The sequence below is a fragment of the Somniosus microcephalus genome, chromosome 7 (genome assembly GCF_052327205.1).
Source record: "Somniosus microcephalus isolate GS21.2 chromosome 7, FLI_Smic_1.0, whole genome shotgun sequence".
NCBI lineage: Eukaryota > Metazoa > Chordata > Chondrichthyes > Squaliformes > Somniosidae > Somniosus > Somniosus microcephalus.
The window spans coordinates 69,777,463-69,790,480 of NC_140993.1; the positions used below are offsets into that span (position 1 = coordinate 69,777,463).

Here is a 13,018-nt window from a genome sequence, read left to right on the forward strand (position 1 = left end):
AGAGATAACTCCCCCCTGCTATTGTGATGAGTGTAAAAGGAATTTCTTGGACATTATAGGGATGCTTTATGGTGCTGGTGTGGGATGGTGTCAACCTGCCGCATCATGTGGCAGCCAGGGTGTACAGCATCAAGTGAAGTAAATCTGGCCAAGGTGATGCCATCGCTGGCCTCCCGGGCAACAATGTTGTCAGGGGCTGATGTCCTGTGCAGCATCAGGTGATGGCGAAGAAGGTTGGTGATGTTGTTGGTGTTGGGGCTGATCATGGAAGGATTCAGAGAACCAAGGTGAGATTTTTTCAAGGGCACTGATGTTGCTGGAATAGATGGCAGCTGCAGTTGAGATGACAGAAGCGATCTGCCACTGGTGAGAGAGGTTGTTACAATGAGGTTGCTACTTTTAATGCCCCGAAAAAATTAGCACCCCCACAGCTGAAATTCACCGGTAGTGCCCCAAGAGGGAGGCGGGGCGCTACTGGAAGCGCCCCGCCTCCCTCTTGGGGCGCTGCGAATGAATATCGCGGCGCTATGTGCCGCAGCTCCGCAGTACTGCAGGCCTTCCTCCCCTTATTAAAGGGGAGGGGCCTAGTGCAGCATGACCCGGGGCCCAGCTGGGCCACCAGGGATCAGAGGGCTGACAAAAGAGCCCGGCACTCAAGAGGAGCGCAACCAGCACGTCGTGGGGGGGGGCTGCAGAGGAGGTGGGGGGGGGCTGCAGAGGAGGCAGGGGATGGCAGAGGGGTCAGGTGCTGGCAGGCGGCCAGCAACAAAAATGGCCGCCCGGCACCTCCCCTTTAATTTGCGCCGCCCCGGTCGCAGGTAGGCCCCCCTGACCCTGTCGGACATAGCGTCCGGCGGTAAGTCAGGGGCGCTACCGAAGATCGCAGCTGGGACACAAGCGGGGCGCTGCGTCGTGGGGCGCTAACGGTTACCGCCGCTGCTAACCTCCAGCTGAATTTCGCAGGAGGCGTTGGCGGCACCACGACCAGGTGCTAGTTGCTTTGTGCCCCGTTAGCTTTTAAGCTTATATGTCTTACAAATGCAGTAACCAATAGTTTCTGAGCTCTGAAACTGAACAGCTGCAACATGGTATCCTTTGTACGACTTCTGCAACTGTCAGGTTATCGGATAAATCAAAGCAGACTCAACTCACGACAGGGTGAGCTGGCGTGTGCCCCGAGCAGCGGGTAACCCATGGGGGAGCACGTAAAATTACACGGTAGGCTCAAAATAACATTAAATTGGCTGTTAGCAAGCTATTTAATGATCTAAATTGTCTCCCCTGCCGCTTGGTGTTGGGTCAGTTCTGCGCAGACAGACCTGACACATGGGAGACTCGCGTGGAGGCAGGTTGACAGCGGGTAGGAAACCCGCTGTCAATCTTTGCTATTTTGACAGCGACCTGCCTCCAAACCCGCACTCTGAGCGTCGGCAAAATTCAGCCCTTAGTGTGTGAACTCTTTGACATAATTCGCTGATCAACTTCAGGAATTCCATTTTCAGTTTTAAAGTGCTGTGATTAAAGCAGCCGATTTGCTGTCAACTTTCTTTAGGTGGCACCTGCAACACCATCTTAGTGGCAAATATCTACGGAGAGGCTGCTCAAATCGAGGAAACGGTAAGGACCTTAGAGAGATGTAGATGTGCGTTTGTCCCTGAGGGTATTGAGGGGCTTGTGTATGTGTTTTTTTTTAATTAATCCTCTGAATATGGATGTTATTGGCACGGTCAACATTTATTGACCATCTTTAGTTGCCCTTGAGAAGATGGTGGTGAGTCTTTATCTGGAACTGCTGCAGTCCATGCACCTGCTGCCCTTGTCCTTCTAGACGGTGAAGGTGTTGGGGGTGCTGCCGAACAAGCCTTGGCGAGTTGCTGCAGTGCATTCTGTAAATAGTACACACAGCAGCCACGGTATGCTGGTGGTGGAGTGAGTGGATGTTTAAGCTGGTGGATGAACTGCCGATCAAGCAGACTGCTTTGTCCTAGATATAGGGTGGTGGGTGGGGAGTGAAGGGGTGTGTGTGTGTATCTGGGCAGCATGCTGTGTGATGGGTGCCACTGAAAATGACATATAGCAGTGGCTAGGGGGACACACCAGATACTGCTGGTCAAAACACTTGGATTTGTCCATATTGTCCTGGTAACAGGGGATTGAGGCTTCCCATAGTCCATCTGATCATCAGATCTGACACTGCTGCTGTGCATCATTACTCCTCTTATCTTTCTTTGCATTCGCCCCACCTGTACTGAAGGCACTGACTCTTGCTGGTGCACAGTCCAGTGGGTGCCAGCATTCCTCATGCATGAGCATTGATGAGCGATTCAGCTACGCAGGGCATCATGGCTGAGCCTGACCCTGTCCCCATAAATAAGCTCTTTCCAGCAGGGTCATCGGATAGCATTTAAGGAACCTTGGCGGGGTTTGCTGCTTCCCATGCCCTGGGGTGCTGAGGCCAATTATAATGCTCTTATTGCTGTCCAACACAGATGGGGATCAAACCTTGGTCCTTCCTGGTTGGTATGGCTCATGCAACTTGGTGCTTTTATCCAACTGTAGTACTGGGAGAGGTCCTTAGCAACTTCATTAGTGACAGTTGATCTGTTTGATATTGTTTGTGTGTCTACGAGTCTGTACATGTGTATTTCTTTTCATGTGTTTGCATGCATTTGATCTTGTCTGTGTTCCTGTCCATGTTGGTATGTTTGTGGCCTTGTGTCTTTTTAACATTTTTAAACCGCCTGTAGCTTTAGGGACCATCTCTGTACTGGTGACGATTCTCATTGTCCTGCACTCAAAAAAAAACAAACCCATTTCTGGATGTCAGGCGAGAACAGGATCAGGTCTGACAGTGGTGACCTCAAACAGCCTGCCTACACTCGCTGTCTGGGGCCACACATTAGGAGTAGCCACTTGGGCAAGGTACTAATAGGCAACTAGTGCCTGTGGAATTGCAGCTCAGCAAGGGGCTCAATACCTTTGGGGTAGAAGGGAGGGGATAGATTTAGAGAAGTAATCATTTGTGATGCCAAATCGATGATCCCACCACGGCAGTTTGAGAATGTTAATTCAGGTTTAAAAAAAATCTGGAAATAAAAAGCTGGTACCAATAAAAGTGGCCACGAAGCTGTCGGATCTCGTAACATACCAACTGGTTCACTAATGTCCTGTGGGGAAGGAAACTTTCCGTCCTCACCTCGTCTGGCCTATGACTCCAGTCCCACACCAGCATGGTTGATTCTTCACTGCCCTGTGAAGTGGCCGAGCAAACCACTCGGTTGTATCAAACCACTACCAGCGGTTTAAGAAGAAAGCCCATTACCACCTTCTCTGGACAACTAGGGGTGGGAATAAATGACACCCTTGCCAGGGACAACCACATCCCGAGAATGGGGGAAAAATTTTTGATCACACACTATTGATATGCCTCCCATTGCGCACAAGTAATACAGAGAAAAAAAATGGTTTTAACACCATGGCGCTCCTCACTTAGTTTTTTTGGCAAATGCACTGCCTAGCGTGGAACTGAGACATACAGATTAAGAAGGTGTCATGTTTGATCTCTGGTCTGTGTTAAGTCAGGGCAGTAGAAGAAGGCATGCTTTAATTGGCGAGACAGCGAAAGAAAATCAGTAAGGGATCTGCTCCTGATCACTGTTCCAGTTCCAGAATGTGCGTAAATGAGGACATCTGGTGAGTACAGGATTGGGCTTAGTTGTGGAGCCCTCGTGGTCCACTAGCCCACCGACACTTACTCATCGAGCTCGCATGTTAACAACGATGACTTAAACAAGCTATCAGAGGAGGGCTGTGAAACTGAGTCAGCACCTTCAGGGGAAGAGGGGAAGGAAGTGAACTCCTTTACCTGATCACGTCATTCTTTCTCTTGTTTCAGCTGTCCACTCTCCGGTTTGCATCAAGGATGAAGTGTATACCAGCTGAGCCAGCCCCTAATGTGTACAGTGACCCTACTGTGAGTGTAGAGCTCATTGATTTTGTTTTGAAGCTTTTTCCAAGTCAAATAAGCACCCACGCTCCACCCTTTCACCTCAAAAGCAGGTTATCGATGTAGCACTCTATGACCTCCATCCTGATTTGATTGACAGAATAAAGTGGCTTGGACTTCTTTAACACATTCTTGCATCTCTCTGACGGTTTCCAAGCACATCACATAGCTCATTCTTAAAGTGCAATAACTATTGTTAAATAGGCAAACCATTTTTCACATACCATGAATAGCAGTTAGATGAATGACCAGCTAATTTTATTGGTGGTACTGGTTGAGGGAGGAGTATAGGTCAGGACATTGGGAGCACTCCCTGCTGTTCTTCGAATACTGCCATTGGATTGTTAGCCTCTGCTGATCCGGAGCGGGGGGTAGGTGTGGGACCTTGATTTACTATTTCCTATGAAGGGCAGTACCTCTGGCAATGCAGCACTTCCTCAGTGGGCTGGACTGGCATCTTAAAATATGAATTGAGACTCCTGGTGTGGGGCTTGTAATGATATCAGCAAATAGTGATGGTATTTGCCTGTTTGATTATTATGCCTTACCAGCATATTTGCCTGTTTGATTATTTATGCCTTACCAGCAGAGGGCATGTGAGAGAGGCAGTTTAGTTTCATTTTGGATGGATCTCTAAGATGGCGTCTCCTGTAAAGCTGTTAACTTAGTTGAACATACTTTAGATTAAAAGACATTCTCTTTCATCAATGTGTCGTCATTGAACCCACATAGAAAACAATACATGGTGTCAGAAGGGATTGAAAGAGATGAAGAGGAAAAATCTGAAGTTAGCAACTCGATGAGACAGTGAACGGAGTCGTGGCAAGTAAGCTACCCAGCGAAATCAGCTCTCCACATATTAGCAAGCCAAAAGAGAACATCGTTACTTACCTTTGGAGAATAGCTAACGAAGTGAAAAATGGAAGGTTTACACCCACCGGCAAAACTTCAGTTGACAGGTAATGTGGCTGAAAGTTGGAGGAGGTTCAAACAACGTTTGGAGTTGTATTTAGCAGCAATCGGAGCTGACGAGAAAAGTGATAAAATGAAAGCGTCAGTGTTCTTACATGTCGTGGGTGATGAAGCGCTGGAGGTGTATAATAACTTCACATTCGCTGCTGATGGAGACAAAATGAAGCTGGATAAAATAATGGAACAGTTTGAGGCCTACTGCATACCTAAACGTAATGTGACGTTTGAGAGGCACAGATTTTTCACATGTGTACAGAAAACGGGAGAGACTATTGATCAGTATGTGACTGAACTGAGAAACAGAAGCAAAACGTGTGAATTTGGGGGACTGACAGACTCGCTGATAAAAGACAGACTGGTGTGTGGTATTCCAGATAATGGTCTAAGGGAAAGACTGCTAAGAGAGCAAAATCTAGACCTGGGAAAAGCCATAGCACTGTGTAGGGCTACAGAGACTGTGAAGTCGCAGGCAAAGGAGCTGTTCAGTGACAGTAGCTGCAACGTGGATGCAGTGAGAAAGAACGGACACAAACCGTTTAACAAAAAGAGCGCCAATGTGAAAAAAGAGGCGTGGCCAGTGAACAAAAATGAAAGGGGCAATCGAAAGTCATGTAGTCAATGCGGTACACAGCATCCACCAAAAAAGTGTCCAGCATATGGTAAAACATGCAATAGTTGCAACAAAAACAACCATTATGCCCGTTGCTGTAAGAACGAAGCGCAACAAAGCAAGGTCCATGCAGTAGATGAAAGCGAGATAGAGGAGTTCTATGTGGATGTTGTGTCTGAAAACAAAAAAGAAAAAAGAGACTGGATGTTGACACTAAAAGTGAATGACATACACATTCCATTTAAATTGGATACTGGAGCACAAGTTAATGTGATATCAGAGACTGATTTTAAGAAAATTAGACCCAAACCAAAGATACATGGAACAAAAGTGAAAGTGACAGGATACTCAGGTACTGATATACCAGTGAAAGGAAAATGCATTGTCAAAGTGACACACAAGGACAGAGAGCACACGCTAGCATTCATCGTGGTGCCAAAGGATGTGCAGGCCATACTAGGTTTAATAGCCTGTGAGAGACTGAACCTGGTAAAGAGAGTCCTCGTTGTGGAAAGCGAAGGAGAGACAGTCTATGATGAACTCATGAAAGAGTACAACGACCTATTTCAGGGTCTAGGCTGCCTTCCAGGAGAACACACGATCAGAGTAGATAAAAGTATGCCAACGGTCATACATCCATGCAGAAAAGTTCCGTTTGCTCTTCAAAAGCAACTGAAGGCAGAGTTGGACAGGATGGAAAGCCTGAACGTGATTCAGAAGATAGATGAGCCAACTGAGTGGGTGAGTTCCCTCGTCGTTGTGGACAAAAAGAATGGAAAGCTCAGAATTTGCCTGGATCCAAGAGATCTAAACAGAGCAATAAAGAGAGAGCACTTCAAGCTTCCTACACGTGAGGTAATCATGTCACAGTTTGCAAATGCAAAGTATTTCAGCAAGTTAGATGCATCATCAGGATTTTGGCAGATGAAATTGGACGAGGCAAGTTCAAGACTGTGCACGTTCAACAGTCCATTTGGCAGATACAGATTCCTAAGGTTACCATTTGGCATTGTCTCAGCTCCTGAAGTGTATCACAAAACTATCCATATGATCTATGAGCACCTGGAGGGAGTTGCTACCTCAATGGATGACATCATAGTATGGGGAACCACGAGAACTGAGCATGACGAGAGACTGAAAAAAGTGCTGGAAGCAACAAGGAAAACAAACCTGAAGCTGAATAGAGAGAAATGCCAGCTCGGGGTGACAGAACTGACATTCGTGGGAGATATCCTTAGCAGTGAGGGCATCAGACCAGATCCCAGAAAGGTGTCCGCCATTGATAACATGCCAAAGCCACAATGCAAAAAGGACGTGCAGAGGTTTAATGGAATGATCAACTACATGGGTAAATTCATATCCAACCTCTCAGAAAAGATGGCGCCACTGAGACGACTAACTGAAAAGAACATAGAATGGGAATGGAATCATGAGCATGAGAAGTCATGGAGCGATCTAAAGAAACTGCTCACAGAGGAACCAGTTCTGAGGTTTTATGACCCAGCGAGACCCATCAAGATATCATCAGATGCATCACAGAGTGGGCTCGGTGCCGTTCTTCTGTAAAAATATGACGACTGGCAACCTATTGCATATGCATCGCGCTCAATGACAGACGCGGAGACGCGATATGCTCAAATAGAAAAGGAGCTGCTCAGCATCACATACGCCTGTGAAAGATTTCGCCAGTTTGTGTCAGGACAAGCAATCAGTGTAGAGACTGACCATAAGCCCTTGATTGCATTGTTCCAAAAGCCACTAAATAGCTGTCCGCTTAGAATACAAAGAATGATGATCAGGCTGCAACGCTATACACTGAATGTTGCGTACACCCCGGGTAAGCTGATGTATACAGCAGACACGTTGTCCAGAGCTGTTGACCCAAGAGAGCCCGCAAACACCAAAAGGGATGAAGACGTGAACGCCTACGTGGACATGATCACAAGTGCACTGCCCATAGCAGATGCAAAAATGGAGCTCATAAAGACTGAGACAAACAAAGATGAAACACTGAGACGACTGAGGAAAAGCATCTTGGATGGATGGCCCAACATGAAGCAAGACGGCTCACCTGACATGGCAGAGTACTGGAACTGCAGGGCGGAACTATCAGTGGTCGAAGACATCATCTACAAAGGAAGTAAAATAGTTATCCCAAAGAGTCTGAGAAAAGAGATGCTAAAAAGGATCCATGAAGGACATCTGGGAATCGAAAAGTATAAGAAAAGAGCACGAGAGGTGATGTACTGGCCACGAATCAACCAAGATGTGACAAATGAGGTGTCAAACTGCACAATATGCCTGAAATATCAAGCAAGCAATCCTGTAGAACCACTAAAGCCACACCCAGCGCCAGACAGACCTTACCAGAAGGTAGGCATTGACCTATTCGTATGTCAAGGGAAGGACTATCTTGTAGTCACAGACTATTACTCCCTGTATCCAGAGGTTTGTAGACTGTACACCACCACTGCAGATGCTGTGATAACATGTATGAAAGCCATATTCTCCAGACATGGCGTGGCAAGCGAGGTCTTCACAGACAACGGACCCCAGTTTTACAATGCAAGTTTCCGACACTTTGCCAAAGAGTGGGACTTTGTCCACACAACGTCAAGTCCTCACTTTCCACAGTCCAATGGACTAGTGGAAAAATCGGTCCAGACAGTGAAAAGACTGATGTACAAGGCAAAAGACAGTGGAACTGACTTCTACCAGAGCATGCTTGTATACCGCACAACGCCGCTCGAGTGTGGTATGTCACCAGCCCAACTCCTTATGGGACGTCGGCTAAGGTCAAACCTATCCATCCCGGAGAACCTCCTGAAAACAAAAGAGGGGGCGAAAGTGAGGAAGTTCAAAGAACAACAGAAAGAAAAGCAAAAGTACTACTATGACAGAGGAACACAAAACCTACCTGAACTCCACATTGGTGACCAAGTAAGGTTCAAAGACAAAACAAACATATGGACTCAGAAGGGAACTGTCCTGAGTGAAGTCCAACCAAGATCATACACCATTCAGACAGATGAGGGTGCTGTTCTGTGAAGAAATCGTCGGGATCTTCTCATGGGACCGGCCACAGCAAGTCAAAAGACTGATACTGTTGAACAACCTGATCACACAGCTGAGAACCCATCATCTGAGGCAACAACTCAGATTCAAGGACAATCAATCAGAAAATCCTCAAGACACGTGAAGCCTCCTGAGAGACTCATTGAGCAAGTTTAAGGACTCTTGTTATAGAAGGAAGTAATGTTATCTTATTCTCTCTTCAAGTTCTAGTGTATTTACATATTTCATGTGAACACACAAAACAAGGTTAAAAAACCTTGATAATGATAATGTAAGTTCATTAAGTGTTACAGTTAAAATGCAGAGTAATACAAAGAAAACATGTTGTTAGATAAAAGTAAAATACTTTTGTTTTAAGAAAGGGAGATGTAATGATATCAGCAAATAGCGATGGTATTTGCCTGTTTGATTATTATGCCTTACCAGCATATTTGCCTGTTTGATTATTTATGCCTTACCAGCAGAGGGCATGTGAGAGAGGCAGTTTAGTTTCATTTTGGATGGATCTCTAAGATGGTGTCTCCTGTAAAGCTGTTAACTTAGTTGAACATACTTTAGATTAAAAGACATTCTCTTTCATCAATGTGTCGTCATTGAACCCACATAGAAAACAGTACAGGGCTCAGATTCGTGGCGTTGATATTAAGCCCCCCGGGCAGGAGAGGGTCAGGGGAGAATGGGGTGGATTTTGAAACGCGATCCCAACCGCGACTTCTCCTCGCTGCTGTGATTGGCTGACTCCCTCTCCTCCTTTGTCTCGCGATCTGCCGACACCCCCCCCGCCCCGCAAACTTCTGATTTCACCCCCACTTCTGCCCCACGATCTTCTGACTCCAATTTCCCCCCCCCGCCCCGCAAACCTCTGATTTCACCCCCACTTCTGCCCCACGATCTTCTGACTCCACCTCTCCAACCCCCCCCCCACCCATCTCCAACTCCCTGCACCGCAATCTTTCCCAACGGTTTACGGCTGCGGCCTTCTACCGCTGGCTTGCATGCCCGGCAGCCAGCCAACCTGTCCATCTGACCAGCTGCTGGGCAGGACGCGGAATAAAAAATGATAATGAAGTCCTGCCATTAAATTCACCAGCACCTCCATGTTCCTGGGAATTCCAGCTTTCCTGCCGGCAACCACCCTCCCCTGCTCCCTCCCCACCTCCCCATAAATATTGGGGCCCTGGTGTGGGAAGTGAAAGTGCTGCTAATTGAGGCAAATTGCTGGGTGATAAGAGAGGTAATGTGCTATGGGGATGAACTTCAGTGGCAAGAATATCAACATCCTATCCATAATTCTCTTTATGTTATGTTTCTTTTTCTAGAAATTGATTCAGAAGCTTCAGAAAGAGATCCAGCTACTGCAGGATGAACTGACTATGCACAACATACTGGTGAGATATATCACATTTTATCCTTCAAATATTTGCCATATCTTCTGATGGCACAAGTGATCGTAAAGAAGGTTAGAGTGTGATTGAGAGGTTTGCTATGATTTTTGCAGTTAAATAATGACAATGTCTGGCAGTAGAGTGTTTATGGTCAGTTTATTTTATTCTGCTGGTCGCAACTCACTGCAACACAAACAATTTTAGCAGTGCGATGACCCTTTCTCATCAATTTTTATTCAAATGTTTCAATGTTATGCCAGGATGTCCAGTGATATATAATCTCTCAGAATATCAAGTGATTATATTCCAGTAATTCCGTCAGGATAGCCAGTAATTATATTCCATAGAATCATAGAAGTTCACGGCACAGAAGGAGGCCATTCAGCCCATCGTGTCTGTGCTGGCTGAAAAAGAGCTATCCAGCCTAATCCCACTTTCCAGCTCTTGATCCGTAGCCTTGCAGGCCACGGCACTTCAAGTGCACATCCAAGCACTTTTTAAATATGATGAGGGGTTCCAGACTCCCACCACCCTCTGCGTGAAGATTTCTCCTTAACTCCCCTCTAATCCTTCTACCAATTACTTTAAATCTATGCCCCCTGGTTATTGACCTCTCTGCTAAGGGAAATAGATCCCTTCCTATCCACTTTATCTATGCCCCTCACAATTTTATACACCTGAACTAAATCTCCCCTCAGCCTCCTCTGTTCCAAAGAAAACAACCTCAGCCTAGCCAATCTTTCCTCATAGCTAAAATTCTCCAGTCCAGGCAACATTCTCATAAATCTCTCCTGTTCCCTCTCTAGTGCAATCACAGCTTTCCTGTAAAGTGGTGACCAGAACTGTACACAGTGCTCTAGCTGTAGCCTAACTAGTGTTTTATACAGTTCGAGCATAACCTCCCTGCTCTTATATTCTAAGCCACAGCTAAAAAAGGAAAGTATCCCATATGCCTTCTTAACTAATTTATCTACATCTCCTGCTACTTTCAGAGATCTGTGGACATGCACTCCAAGGTCCCTCTGTTCCTCTACACTTCTCAATATCCTACCATTTATTGTGTATTCCCTTGCCATGTTAGCCCTCCCCAAATGCATTACCTCACAATTCTCCGGATTGAATTCCATTTGCCACTTTTCTGCCCACCTGCCCAATGTTATCCTCCTGCAGTCTACAGCTTTCTTCCTCACTATCAACCATGCAGCCAATTTTAGTATCATTCTCACACTTCTTAATCATGTCCCCTTTTTTTAAGTCTAAATCAAAAGCAGAGCCCTGTGAAATCCCACTGGAAACTGCCTTCGAGTCACAAAAACACTCGCAAACCATTACCCTTTGCTTCCTGCCACAGCCAATTTTGGATCCAACTTGCCACTTTCCCTTGGATCCCATGGGCTTTTACTTTTCTGATCAGTCTGCCATGTGGAACCTTGTCAAAAGTCTTGCTAAAATCCATGTAGTCTACATTGAATGCGTAACTCTCATCGACCCTCTTTGTTACTTCCTCAAAATATTCAATCACATTAGTCAGACATGACCTTCTCTTAACAAATCCATGCTGAAACGTCCTTAATTAGTCCTTCCCTTTCTAAATGATGATTTATACTGTCTCTCACAATTTTTTCCAATAATTTTCCTACCACCAAGGTTAGGCTGACTGACTTGCAATTATTCGGTCGATTCTTTTCTTCCTTTTAAGCAATGGTACACATTAGCAGTCCTTCACTCCTCTGGCTCCATGCCTGTAGCCTGAGAGGATTGGAAAATTATGATCAGAGGCTCTGTTATTTCCTCCCTTGCTTCTCTTAACAGCCTGGGATGCATTTCATCCAGGCCTGGCAATTTATCTAGTACGCCTGTCAGGTTATCCACTGATTATATTCCAGTTAATTCCTCAGGATATTCAGTGATATATTCCAGGTAATCCCTCAGGATATCCCGTGATTATAGTCCAGTAATTTTCTCTGGATATTCCAAGATATAATGTCCAGTAATGCTGTTAGGATATTCAATTATACATTCCAGTAAATCCTTCAGCACATCTAGTGATTATATTGAATTAATTCCCTCAGAATATCAGGTGAATATATTCCAGTAAATCTGTCAAGTTATCCAATGATTATATTCTAGTAATTGTATCTAGCAATTCCAGTAAATCTCAGGATATTCAGTGATTATATCCTTCGTAATCCTCCAGAATATTCGGTTATTCTGTTTCAATAAATTTCTCATGATCACCAGGAGTATATTCCTTTAAATCTCGGGATATCCAGTGATATATTCCAGTAATTCTCTCTGGATATCCAGTGATATATTCTAGCACAAAAACAAAATACTGCGGATGCTAGAAATCTGAAGTAAAAACAGAAAATGCCGGAAATACTCAGCAGGTCAGGCAGCATCTGTGGAGAGAGAAGCAGAGTTAACGGGCAGAAATTCGGATCGGGGGCTTGCCGCGCGTGCAAGCCCCCGATCTGCACTTACCTGACGCGCCTGCTGTTCACCTCCAGGGACGCCTGGAATTCCTTTTTGAAAGAGAAGAATCCCGGGCAGCGTCTGACGTCATGCCGCCCAGGAGTGCAGCCAGCGCGAAGCCTGGAGCGCGCTGTGCAACTGAGACACGCCCCTTGAGGTCTCAGTTTAATAGGACACGCCCCCAATGTTTCTCACAAGCTGCAAAGCATTTTTACATGCAGAGCAGCATTTCAAATAGGTTTTTGGTATTTTTATGAAGCTTTTGGTAACTTTTATAAACTTTTAAAAACGTTTACATTATTTTGAAGAATCTGAAGTAGTTTTAAACAGAATTAAAGCAATTTAAAGACTTTTAAAAGCCCTGAAAGAATTCTTTTCATTCCATTTATTTATTTAGCAACGTCGTCGTCATACGTGTCTTCACACTGTTCCCTTTGGGGAACTGTATGAAGTGGTGGAAGGATTTATGGCCGTGATTAACGCTCCTTCCGTGAC

The 13,018-nt window shown here is 45.5% G+C and overlaps 1 protein-coding gene across 5 annotated transcripts in view; it reads left to right on the top strand.

The window, feature by feature from the left end:
• The window catches only part of kif9 (kinesin family member 9), a 191,976-nt gene that overhangs the window by 55,636 nt on the left and 123,322 nt on the right, over positions 1 to 13,018 (top strand). For all 5 annotated transcript variants that reach the window (XM_085992553.1, XM_085992555.1, XM_085992556.1 and 2 more), the window contains 3 exons: positions 1,553 to 1,617; positions 3,896 to 3,973; positions 9,983 to 10,051. In XM_085992553.1, the coding sequence (XP_085848679.1) occupies positions 1,553 to 1,617; positions 3,896 to 3,973; positions 9,983 to 10,051 (212 nt within the window). The remainder of the gene's footprint in view (positions 1 to 1,552; positions 1,618 to 3,895; positions 3,974 to 9,982; positions 10,052 to 13,018) is intronic.